The 26869-nt window shown below is 39.5% G+C and overlaps 1 protein-coding gene across 1 annotated transcript in view; it reads right to left on the reverse strand.

Moving 5' to 3' along the window:
* The window catches only part of LOC119724026, a 108063-nt gene extending 81572 nt beyond the window's left edge, over window positions 1-26491 (reverse strand). The window contains exons 1-26 of the mRNA XM_038194948.1: window positions 26291-26491; window positions 25261-25360; window positions 24754-24787; window positions 19622-19760; window positions 18889-19053; window positions 18164-18249; window positions 14445-14491; window positions 13908-14032; window positions 13238-13328; window positions 12649-12763; window positions 12203-12377; window positions 12049-12100; window positions 11566-11703; window positions 11055-11266; window positions 10436-10569; window positions 9150-9352; window positions 8539-8684; window positions 8199-8381; window positions 7855-8007; window positions 7336-7478; window positions 3001-3071; window positions 2705-2868; window positions 2211-2377; window positions 1786-1966; window positions 1461-1613; window positions 603-860 (exon numbers count right to left, since the gene is read on the reverse strand). Of these exons, the coding sequence (XP_038050876.1) occupies window positions 603-860; window positions 1461-1613; window positions 1786-1966; window positions 2211-2377; window positions 2705-2868; window positions 3001-3071; window positions 7336-7478; window positions 7855-8007; window positions 8199-8381; window positions 8539-8684; window positions 9150-9352; window positions 10436-10569; window positions 11055-11266; window positions 11566-11703; window positions 12049-12100; window positions 12203-12377; window positions 12649-12763; window positions 13238-13328; window positions 13908-14032; window positions 14445-14491; window positions 18164-18249; window positions 18889-19053; window positions 19622-19760; window positions 24754-24787; window positions 25261-25360; window positions 26291-26491 (3636 nt within the window). The remainder of the gene's footprint in view (window positions 1-602; window positions 861-1460; window positions 1614-1785; window positions 1967-2210; window positions 2378-2704; window positions 2869-3000; window positions 3072-7335; window positions 7479-7854; window positions 8008-8198; window positions 8382-8538; window positions 8685-9149; window positions 9353-10435; window positions 10570-11054; window positions 11267-11565; window positions 11704-12048; window positions 12101-12202; window positions 12378-12648; window positions 12764-13237; window positions 13329-13907; window positions 14033-14444; window positions 14492-18163; window positions 18250-18888; window positions 19054-19621; window positions 19761-24753; window positions 24788-25260; window positions 25361-26290) is intronic.
* Window positions 26492-26869: the final 378 nt, after the last annotated feature.

Here is a 26869-nt window from a genome sequence, read left to right on the forward strand (position 1 = left end):
CGCTTATATAAACTACCGGAAGAGGCTTGCAGAAATTAGACAAATTACAAAGTTGGCAAACAATAAAAAAAAAAAAATATTATGATGACAACCGTAAGTGAATCACTGTAAGTGACTGTAAGTGAATAATAGTCTCAAGCATCGTTTAAAGTCATGGCACCTGGGTGTGCTGTCATTTTCAAGAAAAGTGAAACTTTGTTTCCAGCGATAGTCGGCCGACCATCGTTGGGACAAAAAAAATTGACTGTTTTCAAAATACTGCCCTCAATTGGCCAAATTTAGTTTAATCAATTGTTTTTGGAATCAGTTACACATCTGTAACGGGTACAAGCCAGCTTGTCTGGTTGCCCGACCTGACAAGCTGGTTTGCACCTATTACGGATGTATAAGCGATTGCAAATATATATTTTTTTCTTGGAACGAACACAAAACTTTAAACATGTAACAATACCGTGTAACAATATTTGCTATGAAATACTCCCCCTCACATCCATCCGTTGAAAATCATACGTTGTACATTATCTGTAATACAGACTTCAGAGATATAGCCTTGAATTTACTTTGGCGTTTTATATGCAAGAGCAGCAATAATTGTGACCTACCAACCACACGAATTTGAAATCGTCACAGACTTGTGTCCACTTGGGTGTTTTCAAAGGTCTCCTCCCAAGGTAGTTGCTAGGATTCACGTATCCCTCACTGGCAGCTAGGTCAGCAGCTGAAACATCGTTATCCAGGGCGCCGTCTAGAAGGGACGCCAGGCGGTTGGGTTTGGATTTCCTCATTGACAAATGAATGTAGTTTGGAGGTCCACATGTTCCAGAAAAACCGACTGTGCCAATTACAGTGCCAGCTATCACCTTTTTTGATTAATTAGAACCAAATTGCTGATGAAGTGTTGAAAACTTGCATTAATCCGCACATTTGAAAATGATACGTTTATCACACACTCATTTTTTTTAGTGTCATGCACCCTGATTACACTGCAAACCTTTAAACGTTCTGTCCTTGAAACTGTCCTTTAAACTTGTCTGTAGATACCACAAGGACCAAGTGCGTCGAAGTACCGCCGTAGAAGGATTATAACGGTGTAAGGAACATTCATAGGTGTTTTGGGTGAAATAACATACTGATTGTTCTTTTCATGCCAATAATGTTGATGCAAGGATCAGCACATTAAAATGCTGAACATGAATCGCCCCAAAAGCGAAGGAAAATTGAACTATCAAATGTATCGCATGTGCGTTGATGACAAACGAAAATAGTGTTATTGAAATATTATAGTGCCTGCTCAGCATTTAAAAAAAAAGATTTTTCATAACTTTCCAATTAAATTGGAGCTTATTTTTTTTTAAAGTGTAACGTCGTAATGAGTGGGGAACAAGTTGAAAGAATTTGAGCACATATGAAAAATATTTAACTATAAAATAAAAGAATTGAAAGATGTTGCGTATTTTTACCTCAATTCCCTCTGTTTCGGAGATGGTCCTATTGGGTTCAACGTTGTCAATGATGATCTTGATATCACGGAAGGCCCCACCACCAGCCAGCAGAGTAACCTGGTTGAGCTTACCAGCACTCTTGAAAAGGACGCCTGAAAATGGTGCCACCAACTTAAAAAAAAAAAGGAACAAATGATCTGCGGTTTGTCTTTTTCCTTGTCGGTTTGTCTTTTTCCTTGTCGCAGGTAAGTCATGTGTAATCTTAGTACCTGCCAATATACTATAAGATGACAATGTGCCTTTTTGCAATTAAAAGCAAACGGGCAGTGAATGAAGTACTTACCACTGCCCCTGCTGATATTTCTAGATCAACACCTTGATTCTCGTAGTGTCCAGCTGAGTCCGTTGGGTAGAAACCTCCTGATGCGCACGCTCCGGATCCCGGTTCACGGAATTTCCTTGGGAATCTCTCGTGAGCCTTGGGCCCAAAGAGTTTCATGACAAGTGCTTGAGACTTTTGGTACCTAAAAAAATCAAGGTGGAGAGCAATTCTATGTTAATGTTTGTGTAGGCCTAATTGCTTTCATTGGCCAGCATACAACAGCCAATAGACAATCTAACATACACACGTGTGGCGTGCACATTATTTCGAATTAACACGTGCAAAAGCGTAATTTGTGAAGAGATGCGTAGCCAAAGTTTGGTATTTTACCAAGTTCGATGAAGAGCGCAACGATATAACAATATGAACCAACACCACACACTTACCCTTCCTTCAGTGTTTGATACGCTTCTTTGACAGCATCAACAGCACTGAAGACGAGGTCATACAGCTCAAAAAATGGGCCTAGGAGATTCTGAAGAGGTTGTATTGGATCCATCAGATCTTGAAAGACTGACTCAATCTCACCTCGAACTTGTCTCCTTAATGTATACTACATATGGGAAAGAAATACCAATGATAAATTGTAGGAAACAATAGAGTCGTATCTAAAAATATAATAGGGAAATCGTATAGAAAATTAACTGAAAGCAACTCCGCAATCGGGAGCAAACATATGTTGCTGATAATTGCTGTGCGTGATGTTTATTGTTACCCAGGGCAATAACAAATATCTTCCAGATACAAGAATTTTTGATTGGTGATTTGACTGAGCAGTACATTACACTGTCCCATTCCAGTTTATTGTATAATGCTTCTTTCATGACTACGCAACCACAAAGGGAACATGACTATAAAGCACCTAAATAATTATACTTACTGAGTCAACAACATCCCCGGTTAGTTTCTTGACGGGATCTGATGAACTGTCAATCTCGTCAACCCAGATGCTAAGATCTCTTCTGATGTTGCGGAGGTGTTCTTGTAACTCGCTTAGAATGCCATCGATGACCTTGGGTAGATCAAACCAGTAGGGCCTCTGACCTGTGCGGCATGACAGAACTTACTCAAATTCTTCCTGGTAATTCTGTATACCTCAAACCCAAACCTCAAATATACTGGTCGGGTCAAGTGGTGGAGGAAAAAAAACCAAGCAAACGTCTAGGTGTGCCTTACCTTCCTTGAAGAAGTTGGCTGCTTCTATCTCCTTCTTCGCATTCAGGATTTCAGTCACGGCAATCTTAATGCTGTTAAACAGAAAACAATTTGTAAACAACATGTGTAATCACTGTATGGGTACAAGGTGTCAAAATTTGCGCATTACCACACCACAGTAGTAAATAAAGGCAAACTATCAATGTAGTGTGCTTCGAAATCCCACACAATTTCATTTACATTACCGCGGCTTGTACTTGACTTACGAACAAGGAAATGACAATATATACACCGCATCTCTCTCCTGGTTATATTGGCCAATACATTGGTAAAACCAAGAAATATGCGTAAGGTTTTTGAAGTGGTTATTATTTTCTTAGGAACAGATTTTGTGCAACTTTCTACTCCTCTTAATTGCATAAAAACGATTTGACATCCCTTAGATTTTGGTTGATTTAATTCAAATTGCACTTTATTTTAAACTTTTAAAGATTTCCATTATTTTCTGGACAACAGAGGGCGCTGTACCTGTAATGTCAGTATAGGAAAACACTGTTCAATTCAGCGGCTTTCTTTTAGAATAAACTCCTTTAGACAGCCATCTTCGTAGGGAAATTACTTTTACTATACCTCCCACATATTCATGATCGAGAGCCAAAATCTCACTGGTCAATTCACCATCACGATGCCAGATTACCCTAGTCTGGTTCCCATACCCAAACAATCTGAATATTCCTGACGAATCTGAGGTCAGGCAGCCTCCGGTAATACATTGTATTACAATTTACGTCACGTGACTAAAACGGGAGAAATTCCTCCTTTTTCCGAAAATTTCCAAAGTTTGCCGAATTCGTTTCGTCGACAATCGGATAGCGCACCGAGTATTTCCGAGTATAATATAGGTTTAATTAACTGCTAATTGCTTATTATGTTTATGAATGAGTTGATAATTAATATTCATTGCTTTCACTTAGAAAACTTGAAATTCAACGACGATTTTGTGCATCAAATATACTCGGATCGTATGGGCGAACTTTTTGCTGCGTCATGTACAATTTTGAATTTGACGATCGTTACCGAGATTTTTAATCCAAACTCGATCTTCATCTGGCTCCGCCTGCTAACAGTGCTATTTGGGTACCTAATTTTGAAGATTCCAGATCAACATTAGTCAATGTTATCTTACTGAAACATCAAACTGTATTATCCTAACTGTATGATACTACGAAGCAAGTGATAAAAAAGGCTAAAAGTGATAAAACGAAATCGGAAACGAAGCCGAGCTTTGAAAAAGGGCCATCAATGTCGTCAAGTATATTTTTATCCACGGAGGCTGCTTGACCTACAATTTAGACGTGAGCGTCGGGAAAAATTGTCAGGTCTGGGAACCAGACTAGGGTTACCTGTGCGGCAGTCTACTACGCATGCGCTTTACAAAGCAATCGTGGAACTGTCGCACGGATGTCGTACGCACGCGTGAACATCGCCCAAGCGATCTGCACACGAAGAGATGGTTGCATAGTAAGCGTAATTTTCCCAAGCTCAATGATGCCGAACTGGAAAAAAATTGTTACAGTAAAGATCCCTTCCTGTAAAAAAGAAAGTTGTCCATAAACAACTGTAGTTACTGTATTGCAAACGAGCTGAAGTTGAGCAAAACTATTCCCTTAGTGAGCTGGACAATTTTCTCCGAAGATTTTTTTTTAAAGCTATAGTCCATCATTTGCTGCCATCCGAAAAGTAACTGGCGTATTATTGTTGAAAAACAAACTTGGTTGAAAGATAGTAAGTGGACTCAACTCCCTGTGAAATTATTCTTTCTGGCAAGCTGTCATTTTGAAAAAATCAACGAAAGAAGGCCTTTCCAACGGTGCGTCTTAAGACGCACCGTAGGAAAATTTAAATTAGTAGTTCGTTTTGTAGTTAGTAGTTCGCACAAGCATTGGCACGACGCACAGGCGCGCGCGGTTGCTATAATTTGTCGGATCAGTGCGCGACATCGCGTATAGCTGCAATTCAAAACAATTCAAAACATGATTCGGCAACTTTTGATTTGAAATTGAAATCCTAGAATGCTGTGTTTCTCGGAATAAACAGCTGAATCTGAGCTGAAAGTTCATCAGGTTAGATGTTCAGTATCCTTCATTAGATTTTGAACCTTTTTGTTGCTTCAAACGAACAAAATGCACAAATTACAAATGATGGACTATATCTTTAATAGGTGCATACTGCAATGAAAAAACAATCGGCAACTGAATATGTATGAGGTATAGTAAAACAAATATAACATGGTTTATTTCGGGTGGACTGTCAATATAAGCTGCCCTTGGTATTGGAAGTTGACAAACTAGTTTGTCAACTTCCAATACCTCGGGGAGCGAATATCAACTGTCCACCCTCAAAACATGTAACTTAACTGCGTCTTCAACGCCATCAGGTACGTGCAGTGGCGTAGCCACCGGGGGCGTGGGGGGAGACCGCCCCCCCCCCCATGAAACCTTGTCGCCTCCCCAGTCGCCCCCCACTGAGATTTTGAGTTTCTAAAGAAAATATCATTGATCTAAATCTAAATAGTCGCGAATGATCCACATGATGACCACTGAGAAACGACCCTTCAACCGGCGACCGCGGACCAGTAAGCTGACAACCGGCGTGACAAAGCGCATAATGATAATCTCAAATGCGTACTAACACCCACTGCACTGCTCGCTCGCACCACAGAACACGTATTATAGACAGGTGGTCCGTGGGTCACACAGTTTCAGTCAGCGATATCACGCGAATCGGCCACGCACAAACTTTTGCCTCCATTCATATATAAGCTAAATAATAATAATAGACCAATTAAAATTCCTTGAAATCAGTGGCGTAGCCACGGGGGGCGTGGGGAAGGGGGGGCGACAGCCCCCCCAGTTTGCCCCCCCCTTCCCCACTGAGAGTTTGGGTTTCTAAAAAATTATCATTGATCTACATGACGCCATGGGCGTCAATCCTGGGGGGACAGGGGGACTGGTCCCTCCCCCCCCCCCCCCCCCCCCACTTTTTGAAGGGTGGGGGACACAATATCAAATGTCCCCCCCCCCCCCAGATTTTTGTACTACAATGTATCTTTTTCCAAGAAAATATTGGTTAAAGTGGTCAGAAATTGCCTCAGATAGCACCACAGAGCATTTAGAATCCAACATTTTTCGGGGCCCTTAAGCGGGCCCCGAACCCCACGCCTATAGCTCAGAATTCTGGTAGCTCGGATTCAATGACTCCAACCTCGAAAACAATGTTCAAAAAAATTTCTTATGCCTTTAGCTGAGAAAACCTCGAAAATTATGTTACAATTATTATCCTTTGTGCAAAGATAATTATTGGTTAAAGTGGTAAGAAATTGCCTCAGATCACACCACAGAGCATCGAGAATCCAATTTTTTCGGGGCCCTTAAGCGGGCCCCGAACCCCACGCCTATAGCTCAGAATACCGATAGCTGATTCAATGACTCCAACCTCGAAAACGATGTTCAAATAATTATCTTTTGCTAAGAAAATATTAGTTAAAGCATGGAGGAAAGTGGTAAGAAATTGCTTCAGATCACACCACAGAACATCTAGAATCCAATTTGTTCGGGGCCCTTAAGCGGGCCCCGAACCCCCACGCCGTAAGGGCTTCGCGCTCGCATCAGTTCTGATCAAGGTATGCCCCCCCCCCCCCCCACTTTTGAGAAGTAATTGACGCCCCTACATGACGCCCCCCATAAAATGTTCCAGCCCCCCCCCCCCCCCCCCCAGCTACGCCACTGGGTACGTGCACGCAGTGTGCAAATGTTCTAAAAAACGCGCGCATGTTGCGCGAAATTTCTTCAAAATACGGCGCAGTCGGTGAAAATTTGACGCCCAAAATGTTGATGCACGTGACAATCTGTAGCAAGTGACGTCATTTTAGAGAGGCATATGGTGAAACCCAAAAGATGATCATTGAAAACAGTTAAGAGAAACGTTTGATCATTGGTTTGTTGCTGACACAACAACGAATCACCAAAGAAAAGAAAAATGATGACAGCAAAATATCCACAATTCTGGAAACTTTAGGTGCTGAATTAAATACCTTTAACACTGAGGTTTCTGCCATGAAGATGGCAAAAAGAAAAACATTGAAAATAAAGTTAAGCAGGACACAAAAGAGCATTTTCAAGGATTCCAGTAAAAAAAATACATTGCAAGGGCACTTCAAGTATGTCGAGAATTTAGTTATTTGGAATGAAAAAGTGTATTATGTCTGATTTCAGAGGCTGGAGCCAGTAACATTATTTCTATCGCTTATTTATAATCTGTATATACGTCAGGATATGCCTGACGCTCTAAACCTACTTGAGGACTCCTTTAAAGATGGCTCCAATAGCATTCAGCGGTGACTTTAGTAGGTCTTGAATGGATTCCCCAACAAAAACGATAGACTTCCAGATCTGTTCTGCTGCCCACGGCAAGGTGACAGTGATTGCATCGCTGACGGCCTACAAAAAAATGAAACAAATCAAGGTTCATCAGAACTACTGCAAAAGACAGTATCATTATCTGGCCATTTAACAATAGAGCAAATGACAGTGTACATGTAACTTTTCTTCCCTGTATGCAGCTCCATGGATCTGATATGTGGTATTTATTTCATGGATAAGGAGGTGTGGATAAGAAAGACAAAGTCACAGGGGCCAACAAGTTGAATTGCATAACTAGGATGCAAATATATCAAGCAGCCTACCCGGAGCACACTTCTTCCGTAATCAAACCATACAATTGAATCCTTTTGTTCTTTGTTGGTAATCTATACTTCCCCACATAATTGTCTAACATCATTCACTACACTTGACTGCAAACGGAAAATTCTGCCACCTGGTAAAACTCCATGACATCTGTTTTGATATCGCTGAAGAGCTGAGTAGCCTTGTTGACGACACTGATCACACCTCTGAAGGAAGCTGGCATCTGATCTGGGTCAATCTGAGACAATCTGGACATCACCTTGTTGGCCACCGATCTCAGATTCTATATTTGGCACATACGCAATCAGAAAGTAACGAAATAATCCTCGTAATACCATAAAGAGCAGCTGCTATAGGTGACGTTACACTAGGTCATTAGTTCAAATCAACTTAATAAATGAAATATACCTGTATATGCCGAGAGAGAGACAGAGAGAGAGAGGCAACACAGTGTCAAGGTCAAGATATACGTACTGTTATCGTAGCGGGGATATTCTCTAGTGAATGAACAAAGTCGTCAAATAGCTGAACAATGCTGATCTCGCTGTTGAAGAGTTTAACAACAACGTCCACTGCCCTCCTGATGTTCCCAACTACTCGCCCGATGATGAGATCATACAGTTTTACCAAGTCACTAATGCAATCCACACCGAATTCCTGATTGTGAGCAAACATAATCGCAATTTCGATCAGGACTTTTACCATTACATTGATCACAATCACGTATCTAGCTTCATTAGTAATTTCATCGCGGACTGCCAACATACATTAATGAAGAAAGAAGGTAAGCACACAAGGAAGAACCAAACTTCACCTGTAGTATGTTGAGGTTATAATCAACGTAACCGTTGAAGCAGAAACGAGCCCGGACGATATCCATTGAAAAACCCACAAGTCCAACGAATACTTTTGCATAAGCCTCGTCCAAAGCATCTACACCCAGATGACCACTCAGGGGAGCTGTGAGAAATTTTGTTTGATGAAACGAATAGGTCTTAATTCATTTGATTTGTACCGAAACGTATCTGTTATGTAAGATTTTGGAAAGAATGTTGCACCCCGACGCCACTGTTGTTGTCATATGTTATCTCAATGAAGGTCAGTCATTGCAGAAATATTGGAAAGACATCAATCTGGGAATGAGAAACACTTCAAAATTTGTAAATAGTGCACCCGATTTTCCCAATACTTTGAACACAACCAAAGAAGTGGCGTCTGTTAAAGTCATTCTTTACAAGATATGTTCTCAATTTACTGCCAGTGTAGTTCTGCTAAGTGCACGATGATTGGCAAATCTTATATCGAACACAGTAAGTGATGAGAGGTCACGCAAACAATTTCTCGCACCAATTATGCCCATCCAATTTATATTATAGCGGACTTAAAAAGAAGTCAGGCACATGGAATGCATTCTCAAAAACATACCAATTTCCACTTTGAGTTCATTCTTGATTGTCAAACCAAACTCTGCTCCGATCTCTGGGATGCCAATGGGCTGCTTCCAGTAAATGGACGGACTGGGCAACGTAAAAGAGAATCCTTCCCAGAATCCCCGTCTCAAGCGACGCCTGGAGGGCACGCTTATTGTGGTGGAAGCTACATCTTGGGAGGAATTGGCTGCAAAATATCTGGTACAGAAATATTATGGGTAATCATGTGAACTTTTAGAAATAAAACGAGTCAATTAGAAGATATCGTTATACTACAGTAAAGTAGTCATAAAGTTTTGGGGAATTGTAAGGGAGGAAGAGAATGTGTCCTTTCCTCAAGGTCATGTCTGCGATCATATATGCGCTCCCACTGCGTCCTTGAAAAATGGCTGGGGCGCAACAACAACTATTTCATCGCAGCAAAAACTACATAGGTCGCCTGATGGGCGCCGGAGGGTCTTTATGGTCCCCAATGGGCGCCAAAGTTTTTGTACATGCTCAAACCAATAGCAACACCTCTGCGCTCTGGCCGGGGCACAGCAATTGCGCAACTCGGGCGCTGCGCGAGCGTGAATCGTGCGACATTGAAGTAGCATTGAGGCAGCCTAGGCGCAAGGCAGTCGATGTAGTCTCCATGAGAAAGTAACTCGACTGCGATGAAGTTGTCGAATAAATTTGAAACTTGACTGCGGATTGACCGTTTTGTCGTGGTATTTATACAGCGCAAGTGACAAGCTACTAGGACGTATCAACAGCGAGCAGAGCGTAGTGTGAGCGCAGTGACAGCGCAGCGGCAGCGATTAGATCGAGTAATTGGGTTTGACAGGGCGGCACATAGAGAGCGAGTTGAGCGCATCGACGTAAGCGCGGGATGAGCGCAGTATGAGCGTAGCCTGAGCTATTTTCTGGCCATTTGAGACAGAAAATTGTCATTTTATTGCGTCCTTGCTGTGATTGTTAAATTTATTAATTATTTTTTGGTCGCCGTATGGTCTAGTCTCCTTTGAGAGCGCATATGTGATAGGCCCTTTAGGTTCGTATTACCGGGATGCTTTGGAAATTTATATTTACAGTAATTATATAACAGTATATTAATTAGAAAATCAACAGTTGAATGGAGAAATTTGCATGGGCGACACCTTTTTCCCAGTCAGGATCCCGAGAAAACCCTAAGTAATTTGAATGGGAAACAAGTCATGCTTTCAAACCACGGTACTGGCTTTACAGTAATCAATGAGACAGAATGCTAAATTTTTATCCTGTATCACGTTTCCTACTCACTCTTCCGGGGACACAAACTTGGAGACATTTTGGTGACCTCCCATTGGATGATTCTTGTAGAATAGTGAAGCCTCGTATCTGACATGCTCGTCCTCATCTTCATCCAGGGCTGACTTGAGAAGAATCCCAGCTGCCTACATGCGACGAACAAAATAAAGCTTGTCATTTATAGGCATATGCGACTGGAAGGGGCAAAAACCATGTTCTTACTTTAATCAAAACTACCTTTAACTGTTCGTGTTTACTGTTTAGTTGAAAACTTTTTACTTTTTTGGCATTTTTTCTTGCAAGATCTTTACTAAAAGCATTGGAACAGTTTTCGTTCTGGAAAAAATATTTACTTAATTAACAACTTTGAAAGTAATTGCATCGATTTAGAGACCGGTGACCAGTCTACCCACAGAGCGGATTGTGTACAGGCAAAAACAACCTTAAGTAAAGATTTTATGATGAGGGTTACGACGCCCCAAAAATAGGAGAACGAGGACGAATTTTCTGAAAAGTGCAGACAGCATTATGTTAGTAATTATCTGATAAGTTACGCCCAGTCTGTAACTTGGGAATAATAGTTATTACAATTTACCAATATTTTCTGAGAAATAAATAAGCTTTGAGGTACCAAGTTGTGATGGTAGTCTCTCATGGAGTGCAAGCCAGCCCTTTTCAGCAGTGGATGAGTAGCGCTGTTGTTGGTATAGCTCTGGATGTGAGGGAAGGAGCGATGGAGCCCAGCATTGCCCAGGGATTCAATCAAAGCCACCGTGTCGTGGTGAAAATCATCTCTTTCATCCTCGGTCAGAGATGTCAAGGTCTTTTCATAGGACCAGGGATCTGAACATTGCCAAAAATAAACAACTTTTTAATGACTAAGATATAAGCCACTTTAAATCAATGAGAACGTTTACTTGACCTGTCTAAAACTGTTGGCTAACCCTCAGTTATTCCTGAGTGGAAAAAGATGATTGCTTCTGATCATGAATATCAGTCATGAGTCATGTGTAATGTAATATATAGCAGAATACTAGAAATAGCCATAACTTAAATGGTAAAAATGTTGACAGCAACATTGGCAACTTAGTGAAGTGGCCTTCTCCTTTCAACTCTATTTAAAAAAGATGTTTCTCCCTTACCATGTACGCCGAGTTTGTTCTCAATCTTGATGACAAGGGACTCTGCTTGAGCTCTGTATCCAGCCTTCCATCGGTGACCAGCGAGGGCACCGAGTACCAGCACAGCAACCCGCTGTATCTCTGGGTCCTTTAAAGATTCTGTTACAAAGCAATTTTCACTCTAATGTTTATTCAAAGAGTACCAAGGGACCTCAAAATTCTAGGAAATTTAATAATCAACTACCGGCCTATTGTACAAATGCTCTTTGGTTTATGTGAATTCCAAAGCTTTACAGTTTTCTCTTCATGAAGCATTGCAGGCACCACTTTTTTCCGATGGTGAGGACTTTTCTGATATAAGATCTCAAAATGGCAAAAAAAAATCAATAGTAGGCCCTGCCATACACTCTCACAGTTTAGAGCGATTTAATTCTGACATTTTGCAAAAATACAAAATGGCTTGGAAAATCGGTCACCTTTTTAAAGAAAAATCATAAAACTCACCGTGGAATTTTCGTGATTGGAAGACGATATCTTCTACAGTCTCAAGGTAATGCTGGGGGGAAATGAAATCGGTGAAAAACTGCATGGTTTATAATTTCGTACGTCACAATTATACAGTTGGTTCAAGGGAACAAGTTGAAATCTTATGTACTACCTGTGAAATGGTATGTATGAAGCCAGCAGAGGCAATGAGTAGTCTCTCTACCAGCTCCTTGTTTGGTTTCGGCGACAAGAGGATGGCATCGGTGAGGAGTGACTGAGAAGTATCAGTGTGCATCGCGGCAACCGCATCCAACATGTTCAGCCTGTCCTGCTTGTCACGAACCCGTCTGGGAATAAACGATTTCAACGTGTGCACACCGTATGAGGCTATTTGTGCATGTAACATTATTCGGGTGACAGTTTAGCTTTTCGAAAGAGCAGGCACGCCTAGGCCTATAAAACAGTTTTTGTCGATTGTTCGAACCCGTGAATGATTGCATCTAAAGCAATATGTTTAAATAAGCACACGCGAAGTATCTTCTTGTTTTTTTGTATGGTTGAAGTTCATGGGATTTGAATACAAAAGTCCCACTGCCAAGTGATAAACATACTGCATACCTGGACAACGGTGGCTTGTACATTGGAACCACTATCTCTGCCAGTTTCCGACCATCAGGCACGAAGTGCAAGGTGTGAACTAGATCCTGGAAACAGTGGCTTTGTTCATTGGATTCTGTGTGTTTAAAATTAATCGGTGCAAATGTTATGCTAGCTCAGAGCGGTTTTTATCATTAAACCTCCTCATTTTGTATTCTAATGGGGATCCGCTTTTATTCCCCGGTCTTCTCCCCTAATTAACAAGAGGACATTGCCTCCACTTTGACCTATAATTAAAAGATTTTTTTTTAAAGATTTTGGACAAACTCTGAACACACAGAATTCTAAATTCTAAATCACTGACAGAGATCCCAAAACAAATCGTTCCCATGTGACATATCAACCTGTTCAATATCACGCGACAATACATCTTTAGTATATTGTGAGACCTTCTTTCTCTCATCATGTTACCTGTTTTGTGCCAATATATTGTTATTTTAATGTCCTGCAGTAAATATTTTCATGTTACAAATATTTAAAATTTATGACAATATTTGCCGTAAAGTTGAACTATAGTTGACAACTGAATGGACTATAACGATCTCTTCACCTTTCCGTGGAGCTTTCCTCATGCACGTCAGGTTGCCTGAAATCTGTTCCTTCAAGTACGTCACATCGAAGTTCACATGTCTAGGCTGAGGCTATAAGAACCGTATTCGATACGTGGATTGTGAACAGTAAAAGTAGTGATATAATACTGGTTCCGGATGTTTCGGCTTCAATATTCAGGTAATAACACCTTCACAGCACGTGTTTGTCACAAGCACATTCAAACATTTCATTTATTCTTTCCCCAGTGGAGCTCAATATCCAAAGCAGTAACATTGTTTTCAATGCTGCGAAGGAGGTGCTGTTAGTATCACTTTATTTAGATGCACAATAAGCACTCCATTTCGTTCTGCATCCGTGGTACACATCCACACATCCACACATTCTCCATGTGGGAATGTAAATTTTGACTTAATAATGGTAATTACATCATAAAGGGATAAAACACATACGTTCAACTCCGAAGAGGGATTTTTATACATGTATTGTACATTCTGAATGTACTACATAATAACCTTATTCTTTCTCTGTTAATTGTACTTTGCTTAATAGAAAAATCGTACGAGATGACAAATTTAGAGAAATGTCAGACTTTGGCACGTACATTTCTAGATGTACGCATATCGCAAAGCTACACCTGACCTCGGAATATGTTTATTTTCTTAGTATACCTGTTTTAGGTGTATTGAGTCTGTAACTATATCCTCATCAGCAGGTGGCCCAGTGGGTGATGCATAGTATGCCTCCCGTACAAAGGTCAGCTGCCCTTCAGAGATTGTCTGCATCTCAGGAAACTCTAACAAATAATAATAACAATAAACCAGTGAAAACCCTTTGTTTTGATTTGTTGGAATTAAAGCCTCAACATTCAACATTTTAACAAGTTAAATGGGAGAACCACAAATCTTTTTTTTCTAAATGGCGAAATTAAAGGGAAATAAAATGGAGCGGTATATGATTCCTTGGAGTTCTCTCTTGACATATATTTTCCGTTAATGTTTAAATTTCCGCGTCTGAAGTTGGTTTTCTTAAAAATTGCAGTTTTCAATGTTAAGGTTCACGAATACTAACTTTAAAATTAAGTATGTAGCATTAATATGCCAGGTTTCGTCGTACAATGTTGAATTGGGATTGATCTATCTCACCAACTAAACCAACTTGTACATGATGCTTAACCGAAAATAAGGAAAATCTAGATGAACATTTACCAACATCATCTTTTGTTTGTTCACGTCCTCCATGCTGGTGGTGAAATCTGGAATGAGACATAATGAATGCCATTAAGTCTTTGACGATACAGAATTGTTATCCGCTCGATATTCATCAATGGACTTCACCCGTTTGTGCACATTTATTTTATTGTAAAAGTCTGATTAGTGACCTGTTAAAAATTATTCGGTCATGTTTAATACACTCCAGAAAAAAAAAAACACCAAAGATCCGATTTAACCGGACGTAATATTGATGTTAACTAATCAGATTCACGAAACTGGTCACATGGTTGTCATCATGTGCCTAGTCATCATGTGTCTGATCACCATGTGACAATTTTTTTACGGAATCGGGCATGTGTGCGGCTAACGCTGTTGATAACCGCAACGGCAAAAAAAAAGGACCGGTGATCTGTAAAATCGTAAAATTGGAAGGTGTGCGCCGCAAGCGCCACCCACTGCACTTTATACACTTTTTCCTGATAATATCAGCAAAAATGTATATTATACTCTAGCTGCTTTGCACTAAAGTGGCAGCATTGATCAGTATACTCCCGAGTGAGCTGAAATTGTCTTTGTTTTATTCGACCCTAGAGCAGGGTGATAATTTAGCCTTTAAGCACCAGTACTGATGGATACGTACTCACATTTAAAAAAAAATATTATCTTAGCTGGCAGTCAGCCAACATTCATAGCGAATGTAAGAAAACAAAACGGCGAAAGGATGCTTAATTTAGTTTAGGGGACCATGTGACGCCCGGGCCTTGAAATGCCCAAAACACCCCGATTATGATGGGGGTAATAAAAATGCATTAAAAAACCAAAACCAAAACCAAAAAAAAAACAGAACAGAAGTAAACCAACAGTCACTTCGGTGTTTCGTAGCCGAACTCTTTGCTCATATGGAGATATCGGATGGCATGTTAGTGCACACTGTTTTAATCAGCTGTCGATTTGTTTCATTTATTGAATAACAGGAATAACAGGACACACAATGAGAGAATACGCAACATTGGAATATGCTATACAGTCGAATCACATATTTGAACATTTCTAATTTTCTAATTTCTAATTTTGTTTTAATAATATCAATGGGGGCTTCATTTGGTGTATGGTATTTAATTATTCGCTTGACTGTCAGCAATAATGCATATAATTTGACGAAAACGCTGCATTCCCAAAATGGTGATAATTAATCTTCGTGTGTCACATTGTTAGACGTATTCTCAAAAGTAATTTTCCATTTTGTGAATTGTACTTGTTGACAATTAGTCATGGCTTTATATTTGAATGCGAACAGTTGAAGAACATACTTTATTCACGATCAAAGGGCTCCGGTGCACACTTTAAAAAGGAAGAATGTTATCATATTTGTATGAAACCACTCATATGGTCGAAATTATCGGTGCAGACTGCCTTTCGATCGACAGTGTAAATAAATTCAAACACTGAAAATAGGTCAGGATCTCGTGTAAATGATAAATACAGTGTAGCCTATACGAGTATGAGTGTTGACCGATACCAATGTCGGCAAACCATAAAATGTTTACGCAAATTACGAGGTTTTCAGCTCCGGCTCCACAATTGTTTTGAAACAATTATCTACAAGGAAACTGACCGAGTTTTCGAGCATTTCTGTAGCAAAGTTAACACTATTATGATACTTATTGCTGTTTGTCCCGCGATCTGTCCCCAAGTTTTGATTTCTTAAGGACTAAAAAGCCTCTGTCTAACTCATCCCATTATACTCAATTCCAATCAAGATGTACCCAAGTTATAGTCTTATAGACCTACACGGCAAAAGTCTATGATAAGCGAGCAGATTCGGCAATTAAGTATGCAAAACAAAACTGCGTCTTGGCCTCGAGATTTTGATCAGCGAGCGCCTTGTGTTGGGTTTTCCGTGGTATGGTTGCATTACAAAAACTTGTTGACCAATCAAAAGCTTAATCCACATGTCTCGTCAAAATGAAGTCAACATTTCTAAAGTCGACTCCAATTGCCTGGCGGGCAGGGTCGCACACAATTTGCATTGATCAGATATGCCAGACGTTGTAGAGGGCTCCGATATAGACAACGGGTTAAATAGTCACAATTATTTATAATTGGGTACCCAGAAACTTCGAAATTGATAACAATATAATTCAGAGCGGTACTTATGTTAAAATGAATACAATCCTTTAGGAAAAAACAACTATTATTTAATATTACAGCCAGGTGTTTGTTCGCCTAAGATTCTGCTTCTTTGAAAATATTGGATGGTATGTTGGTGTGCTCTGTTTCAATCAGCGATCTTTACTGTTTGATGTATATGTATCTGACCGTCTCTCCTGAAGACGGTCTGAGCATACTGACCGCAACGTCGAGTTTATACCTCTGGTTCTCTTCAGAACCATTCTCTTAGTTGAGAAATTATTCGCACATGGTGCTTCCGCAAACCTTTCGTTATTTATATGTTTTTGTACTGGGAATAAAAGGGCACAAAATGAGAAACGATTTCTCTCTTTTTTCTCGCTTACTTTTTATTTGTATTCATGTTTTGAGCGATAATTAATGTTGCAGTAGATTTCCAACATAGCTTTGTTGTGCTCAAAATGTTTTCTGTTTCCGCACTCAACCGCTATTTTCTCTTTTGTTGTTGCATGTACACTACTAAAGGCCCGTTTTAACTTAAATTAAAACAGCACTGTAGTTACTCCAAATACCATGCGCATTCATAAAATGTTAGCCCCAACTTTCAATTGAAATGAGCTAGGCAGGGCGTTTAAAAGAGCGCCGAGCCATTCCCATTGGGAACGACGATAGGGCAACAACCCTGTCGCCCTAAAAGATGGTGCCGTGCCTTGCCCACGCTTTGCCCGGGATGACAGTTTTGCCGATTTTTAGGCTACATCTGACATATCTATTTGAAAAAAAACGAACATTTTAGCAGATTGCTAGCAGAATCATGTAAAATCGGTGATCTAGTAAAACAAAAATATAAAAATATGGGTCGAAAACAAGCTCCAATCAATTCAAACAAACCCTTGAAGAGCGCTAATATGATAGGTAGGCCAGTGCAGTCTAATCGTTGATGTTCCTGGACGACTACACAGAAGAGTACTATAGAACACGTTAGTCAGGCTCGACGCCATTTTTTTATGATTTGTTTCATAGGAAAACACCTGCATGTGAGGATATGTGTTTATGATAAGTTTCGCGTTATTCTGTGTGGTTCAACAGATTTGTGTAAAATCTAGCAGAATTTTGAAATGCATCTGGCAGAATTTTGCGATTTTCGTCAGGTCACCCTGGCCGTGCCATCGCCGTGCCAAATTAGAAAAAGTCAAAATATTTGAGTTCGGCACGGCAGTAGCACGGCGTCCAGAAGTACCCAAAAGGTAAACAAAAACATGCAGGTGATCTGATAATGACTAATCACCATTGGGCCGGTTGAAGCACCTCGTAATAATAGGGCACGTGTACAAAGTACCAATCTATTTTGGGTCCTGATTAAAACCAACTCTCTTCTATGGGATGTTGTCAGAGCTGACAAGATAAATGGGTTATGCAGTAAACCAGTTACAGTTGGTTTACCCTGATGAATAAAGACACATATACGTGATTAGAGACATTTTTTTCAGTCGATCCAACACTTGTGGTGTAGTGGTGCTGAATCATCTGGAATATATTTTCAGAAAATCATATTTATAAAAAGGAGAAACGTGAACTCCTACCCTGGTGCCGATTCTCTTGGGGCATCAAAGTGATCCAGTATCTTGACCATTAACGGGAGCTTCATGGCAGGATGATAGTGGATTTCCTATGATGAACAATAGGTAATCTAGGTAATTACACTTATAGAAGGCTCCCTCTGGGCTCATTTAATATCAATCAGTACACTCTAAAAAGCCCCGGGTTAAATGAACTCGGAATCCGGGTTATATCATGCCTGATACTTTCGGGGTAAAATCTGACACTTTCTGGGTCGAAATGACACTTTTTCTGACCCACTTTCCTGGTCATTCTGACCAGAAACTTTGGCAAAAGAGTAAATGTGACCCCAAAAAGTGTCAGGTTTGACACAGGCACGGTTGAAACCAATTATTCAAATCTGTCCCGGAACTTTATATGTAATGCATTGTACTGTATATGATTCACGTATCGTCCAATAAGCCAGCCAAGCTAAAAAGTTACTTGTATTGAATTTCCGACAAAGACCCTTCATGCTACCTACTTATTCTTTAACTTTATATTTCAATTTAGGTGTTGAAGACGTAATGGGTTGTTTACAACAAATCGACACAATATACAAATGTTTACTCTTCCAAGAGGGATTTCGTTTTATTCCCTGTTTACATTATACACATCAGTCTTGAGAGATTATTCGGCATAGGAGTGTCGGGACGCTCAGCGCTTTTTAAGAAAACAAAAACAACAAAACACATAAGTATAGCCGTACCTTTTGGTGTTTGGTTTTCCCGTACGGTATTGGGTGAGTACGTCTAGTCTTGGTAAAGACAATAATGCCATCATTGCCCGGTGCCATCTGAGCCGTGTAGGACGACTCGTGGTGACCCTCGTGACCCGTCTCATTGCAGTCGTAGCTCCAGCCACTTTCCTTTATCTGTTTGAATGGACGATGTAAGCAAATCGCTTTATCAACATCCATTTTGAAGAAAAAACCTTTAGTCGGGTTATCAGACCAGCATATTTTGTGGCATAATAGTTCCTGAATATAAAAACGTGTTCTTTCATTTTACACATTTCAAATCGGAACTGTTTCTGGTTTGAACAGCCCTCCCCCCCCCCCCCCGATAGAAGGTTCACAGCTCCAGCCCCCCCCCCCCTCCCCACCCCACCCCCTTTGATTTTACGGAGGCTGGGTGTCCGCTGGAAAAAAAACACCAGTGTACCTTTATGCATTGATGTCGAGTGCCCTTTTCTCGTCACGGCAGCGGGCAAACAAAACCCTGGTTACGCGCCTGCGCGGTGGGCCTGGGTATCCCCCCCCCCTATCCCCCAGTGTTCTGGATATAACTTTGAGACATACGCGTTAATTAGACATTTTGCATCTGATTTCCTAACTATTTCACTCTCAGTCCTTTCTTGCAAGATAATACCTAAAATCCTAAAAATTAAAAGTTAAGAAAAGCTCCAACATTCATGCTACCGAATGTTCCGGGTCAGCGTACCTTGTCTTGTGGAGGATGTTGCAAGTTACTGGCTAGCAGACTGACCAGACCTTTCTTGGCCCCTATTACGTGATCGTCTTCATCACGTGGGTAGTATACTTGACCAATCGCTCCGTTTTCACTGATATCAAAGGAAAACCTATGCACCAAAAGAAACACAAATAAAACACAAATAAGACAATTTTTACTAGTTCACCTTATTTTACTGGATGCATTATTAGTATTACCAAGGCAAAGCGACCTTTGACATTGATTAAGTTGATAAAAAGTCAGATTCAAAGCGTTATTTTTTAAATTCTCTCTACTTTGAGTGTAAAGTCATTTCAGTTGCGCGTTGCGCGTTCTCAATGGTGATCTTATTCTCATGTGGACTCTGGTAATGCGTGTAGGTAGTTTTCGATTCTGTGTATCGTATACTTTTCCGATTAGTCCTTATTTTATTTGCATAATTAAACTTGAATGTAAACATTTTTGAAGCACCTTGTTTATTCACGGTGCACACTTCAAAAAGGAACAATGTTATCTTATTTGTATGAAACCACTCAATAGGTCGAAATTTTCCGTTTAGACTTCCTTCTGATTGACGAAGTAAATGCACTCAAACAGTAAAAACAGGTCAAAGTCTCGTCTAAATGATACAGTCCAGGGTATACGAGTATAAGTGTTGACAAATATCCATGTCGGCAAAACCATCAAAACGTTCACGCGAATTACGAGGCGTACAGTTTCGGCTTCGCAATTGTTTAGAAACAATTAGGTACAAGGAAACTGACCACGTTTTCGAGCATTTCTGTAGCAAATTTAACACTATTATGATACTTATTGCTGTCTGGAGATTGTCCGTGTCATATATCCCGATAAGAACAGAAAAGTTAACACCGCTTTTTAGACGGCCTTCAAACTCCTCAATATTGTTGGGAAAAATGCGAAACGATTACAAGCGACTGCCACGGGGATGTTTATGTTCAATATTGCATTGTTCACTGACACAAGACTGACACAAGAACGAACCAAAATACGGTTTGACACCTTAGCAAACTGTTTACATGAAAAACGTGATATGAAAATGTGTGGTTAATGCATTTCTTGAGCCTGGTTTTTACAGAATATTGGATTGAAAGTACCCTTTTCGTAAAATTACACGTGTATGAAGTAGTTAAATTTGATGGGTAGCTGAGCAAAGGGGAGGACCCTGGCTTCAAGGGCAGATTCCGTATGCTTTCAGATGGCGAACCTAATCTGGAACTTTAAAAATGTGCAGTTTTCCGATTGAAAGGAAACAATGTGATTTCTTGGTAGACAAAGCGTGGGCATTTCACATAATTAACACAAATTTGCAGCGAAAAAAAAGGATTTTTTTAAATATTTTTTCACACCATTAAGTGCAGCTTAAAACGAATTAAAACTGTTGGGATCGGAAAAATAATATGTTTTGTGATATATAAATTTTTACTATACAGGGTGTTTCAATAAAAAGGAAACCCAAATTTTAAGAACCAGTATGGACAGACTAAATGTTTACTGGCTATAAAACTGGTATCATCTGAAAGCGTAATCTCTATGCTTTTCAATGATACCTTGTTTACATTTCCAGGGTCATGCATCACTGAGCGCCACGTCGTGAGATTTTGATGCAAAATTGCAGTTGGTTCACTTTCATGTCAAACACAATAGGCATGGGTGTGCATGATAATAAGTACTCAAAAAGAAGACAAGAGTGCATAAAAAGAAACCAAAAAACAAGTCGGGTTGGTTTTAAATTTGGATGTTATTGTTTGTCATGAATTTCTCGTTTTGACCAAGCTACGTTCAAAACAATGTGCCATTTTCCCGAGGATTAACATTCAAGCCATTTCACAGACATTTCCGTAACAATAGGCACACCGCGCACAGTGTTTGTTTGTTTTTGTGAAAGTGAACCAACTGCATTTTTGCATCCAGTTGTCAAGACAATGTTGCTCAGTGATGCATGACTCAGAAAACCTAAACACGGTATAATTGAAAAGCATGGAGATTGCGCTTTTAAATAATACCAGTTTTATAGCCAGTAAACATATTTTCTGTCCATACTCATTCTTTGAAGTTGGATTTCCTTTTTTGAAACACCCTGTAAATTACAGAGCGGCCTATGACGGGACTTACTTTACAATAATAGCAGGATATTCTCAAAAGCAAATGATATAAAGAACTGAATAGTAGCAGGTACACAAGAATTGTTGGGGGAAAAAATGACGAAGGGTGAATGTGTCAGAGAAAAGTGAAATGGCTGGAAAGATAATGAGAAAGGAGGGACAACAGCGCAGGGAACGAGAAAGGTAATAAATGAGGTTGGACAGCATGAAAGGCATAAACAGCCTTGTTCCAGTTGTTCTTTCTCGGATAACTCTTTTGAAGTACAACTACTACAGTCCTTTGTTTCCAAAGTGGTAAAATTTCCTTTTAAAGATCACCCCCCCCCCCAAATGTATTAATAATAACTCACCACTCGCTAAAATCTCGCTCCTCGCTCAATAGCACTGAAAAGTATTAAATAAGGTAGCTTTTAAAAGACCATCAACTATTGCCCGCTAAACGTCACCATTGCCTTCTATTGCGTCATATAATACCATTTGAAAATTACTTATAACAAGTAATGTCAGTGTTTCTCAATATATTAAAATAGTGCTCTATATATTTTTTTATTAAGCGGTATTCAATCTGTGAATAGGGCCCCATAATGTTGACACATAGGTGCATTGTAAATAAAACTTATTGTGAAGTGTTATTTGCCGTCATTCATATGAAATCGACTCATTCTATTTCACCCAGTGTTTCACCAACACTGGGTAAAATACCACTCGCCAACATGTTTTATTGTAGTGCAGCACAACAAAGTACGTGTTTGCACAAAAGATCCCCTCCTGGTTCAAACAAATACTGTTAACTTCTGGTTGCTGTTAGTTCATTTTTGCAATTTTAAATTGGAGAACAATATAGTCATTTTTAATACCTTGTTCTTCCTGGCTGGTAACAGACGCTGAGTGAACACGGAGATAAATCTCCTGCAGCTCGCTGCTCTTATTCAAACTTTTCACCAATATGAAGCCAATCTTATTGTAGCGAAAAGACAATTGAATGCAGTTCGCATCAGAATGTTATTAATCAGAGTGACATTAATCTTTGTCAACGTACGGAGCAAAAAGTGTGCTAAATGACGGTTCAGCGTGCAAATGGTCTATAAGCAACAAAGATTGTGAAAATCAGAGATTTCTGAATTCTTTTAATTTTCAAAACGTTTTTTTTTTCCAAGTAAAGGGGGCTAGATGTGGTGAATGGAATTTAATTACTCCCTTGTCATTCTCAAGCAGCATTCTCAATGGTGATCTTATTCTCATGTGGACTCTGGTAATGCGTGTAGGTAGTTTTCGATTCTGTGTATCGTTTACTTTTCCGATTAGTCCTTATTTTTTTTGCATAATTAAACTTGAATGTAAACATTTTTGAAGCACCTTGTTTATTCACGGTGAACACTTCAAAAAGGAACAATGTTATCTTATTTGTATGAAACCACTCAATAGATCGAAATTTTCCGTTCAGACTTCCTTATGATCAACGATGTAAATGCACTCAAACAGTAAAAACAGGTCAAAGTCTCGTCTATACAGTCCAGGGTATACGAGTATAAGTGTTGACCGATATCAATGTCGGCAAAACCATCAAAACGTTCACGCGAATTACGAAGCGTACAGTTTCGGCTTCGCAATTGTTTAGAAACAATTATGTACAAGGAAACTGACTGCGTTTTCGAGCATTTCTGTAGCAAAGTTAACACTATTATGATACTTATGCTGTTTGTAACGCGATCTGTCCCCAAGTTTCGATTTCTTAAGGACTAAAAAGCTCCTGTTTAATTCATCTTATGATGCTCAATTTTAATCAAGATGGCGTAAGGAGTGCCTGAATCAACAGATTTCCACTACTTTTCTTTCTGTTTTTCCTTTTGTCTGATCTTTATCGACTGCTTAGGAATTTTTACAATTTGTGGGGAATCGACTCAATGTTTATATGTTATAATGTCGAAATAAATTATTGCCAAAAAAAACCCCTTAACAATGCGAAAAAGTCTGGTTTCAATTCGTCTGGAGATTGTCCGTGTCATATATCCCGATAAGAAAAAATAGAAATACCGCTTTTTAGACGGCCTTCAAACTCTCTCAATAGTGTTGGGGAAAAAATGCAAAACGATTACAAGAGATTGCCACGGGGATGGTCATGTTCAATAGTGCATTGTCCACTGACACAAGACTGACACAAGAACGAACCAAAATACAGTTTGCCACCTTAGCGGCCTCTATACATGAAAAACCTGATATGAAAATTTGAGACTAATGCATTCCTTGAGCCTGGTTTTTACAGAATATTGGATGGAAGTACCCTTTTCGTAAAATTACACGTGTATAAAGTAGTTAAATTTGATGGGTAACTGAGCAAAGGGGAGGACCCTGGTGTCAAGGGCAGATTCCGTATGCTTTCAGATGGCCCACCTAATCTAAACCTAGTGGGGTTTTTGTGTGAAAGTGAACCAACTGCATTTTTGCATCCAGTTTTCAAGACAATGTTGCTCAGTGATGCATGAATCAGAAAACCTAAACACGATGTAATTGAAAAGCATGGAGATTACGCTTTCAGAAAATACCGGTTTCATAGCCAGTAAACATATCGTCTGTCCCTACTCATTCTTTGAAGTTGGATTTCCTTTTTTGAAACACCCTGTATATTACAGTGCGGCCTATAACGGGACTTACTTTACAATGCTAGCAGGATTTTCTCAAAAGCAAATGATATAAGGAACTGAATAGTAGCAGATACACAAGAATTGTTGGGGGAAAAAAAGACGACAAAGGGTGAATATGTCAGAGAAAAGTGAAATGGCTGGAAAGATAATGAGAAAGGAGGGACAACAGCGCAGGGAACGAGAAAGGTAATGAATGAGGTTGGACAGCATGAAAGGCATAAATAGCATTGTTCCAGTTGTTCTTTCTCGGATACCTCTTTTGAAGCACAACTACTACAGTCCTTTGTTTCCAAACCGGTAAAATATACATATAAAGATCAAACCCCTCCCCCCAAAAAATGTATTAATAATAACTCACCACTCGCTAAAATCTCGCTCCTCGCTCAATAGCACTGAAAAGCATTAAATAAGGTAGCTTTTCAAAGACCATCAACTATTGCCCGCTAAACGTCACCATTGCCTTCTATTGCGTCATATAATACCATTTGAAAATTACTTATAACAAGTATTGTCAGTGTTTCTCAATATATTAAAACAGTGCTCTATATATTTTTTGATTAAAGCGGTATTCAATTTATAAATAGGACCCCATAATGTTGACACATAAGTGAATTGTAAATACAGCTTATTGTAAAGTGTTATTTGCCGTCATTCATATGAAATCGGCTCATTCTATTTCACCCAGTGTTCACCAACACTGGGTAAAATACCACTCGCCAACATGTTTTATTGTAGTGAAGCACAACAAAGTACGTGTTTGCACAAAAGATCCCCTCCTGGTTCAAACAAATACTGTTAACTTCTGGTTGCTGTTAGTTCATTTTTGCAATTTTAAATTGGAGAACAATATAGTCATTTTTAATACCTTGTTCTTCCTGGCTGGTAACAGACGCTGAGTGAACACGGAGATAAATCTCCTGCAGCTCGCTGCTCTTATTCAAACTTTTCACCAATATGAAGCCAATCTTATTGTAGCGAAAAGACAATTGAATGCAGTTCGCATCAGAATGTTATTAATCAGAGTGACATTAATCTTTGTCAACGTACGGAGCAAAAAGTGTGCTAAATGACGGTTCAGCGTGCAAATGGTCTATAAGCAACAAAGATTGTGAAAATCAGAGATTTCTGAATTCTTTTAATTTTCAAAACGTTTTTTTTTCCAAGTAAAGGGGGCTAGATGTGGTGAATGGAATTTAATTACTCCCTTGTCATTCTCAAGCAGCATTCTCAATGGTGATCTTATTCTCATGTGGACTCTGGTAATGCGTGTAGGTAGTTTTCGATTCTGTGTATCGTTTACTTTTCCGATTAGTCCTTATTTTTTTTGCATAATTAAACTTGAATGTAAACATTTTTGAAGCACCTTGTTTATTCACGGTGCACACTTCAAAAAGGAACAATGTTATCTTCTTTGTATGAAACCACTCAGAAAATTTTCAGTTCAGACTTCCTTCTGATCGACGATGTAAATGCACTCAAACAGTAAAAACAGGTCAAAGTCTCGTCTAAATGATACAGTCCAGGGTATACGAGTATAAGTGTTGACAAATATCCATGTCGGCAAAACCATCAAAACGTTCACGCGAATTACGAGGCGTACAGTTTCGGTTTCGCAATTGTTTTGAAACAATTATGTACAAGGAAACTGACCGCGTTTTCGAGCATTTCTGTAGCAAAGTTAACACTATTATGATACTTATTGCTGTTTGTCCCGCGATCTGTCCCCAAGTTTCGATTTCTTAAGGACTAAAAAGCCTCTGTTTAATTCATCTCATGATGCTCAATTTTAATTAAGATGTACCAAGCTACTGGATTATGTACATACGCACAACTTGAACCATATTGAATAATGGAAGTATCTGGTGGAAGTACTTGCAAAGTCTAAAAACGTTTACCTTGGATTCGGCATGCAGTGTTCGAACCTTCTTCAGATCCGTGGAAGAATGGAAGGTATAGATGTACTCGGTGTCCGGTTTAAACCGGATGAAACTGGCCTGGATAGGACTTATCAAGAGGTTGCTTAAGGACAGGGCCAGAATGAGCTTCAGCATGGTGAGACTGAGCCAATGGTTGCTTCTTCGAGCCGGCGATACCATCTTGATGGATGGCCCGCTTCGTTAGCAGGGGAACCCGGTATCAAACAGACCTATCTCAAAATACCTGAACAAAATAACGATTGTTGCAAATTATTACAGAAATCAGTATGACGGCTACCCTTTAGCTACTCAGGATAAGGTTTATTACTTTTATAGGCCTGAGTCGACCATATTAAAATAATGGAAAGCTCGGTAAAATGAAGTTAATTACAAATTTATTAAAGTCTGCTCTGACGAATAATTTGAAATGTGTGAATAAAAAACCCTGATGTTTTAAGCCACATGTAAAAAAAAATAAAGTGAGGCTAGAAAACATAAATAGTCTGGCAACATCCCATTCAACATAAAACACATTCAGGGAACACAACACATTTTAAC

The sequence above is a fragment of the Patiria miniata genome, unplaced genomic scaffold (assembly GCF_015706575.1).
Source record: "Patiria miniata isolate m_02_andy unplaced genomic scaffold, ASM1570657v1 HiC_scaffold_17, whole genome shotgun sequence".
NCBI lineage: Eukaryota > Metazoa > Echinodermata > Asteroidea > Valvatida > Asterinidae > Patiria > Patiria miniata.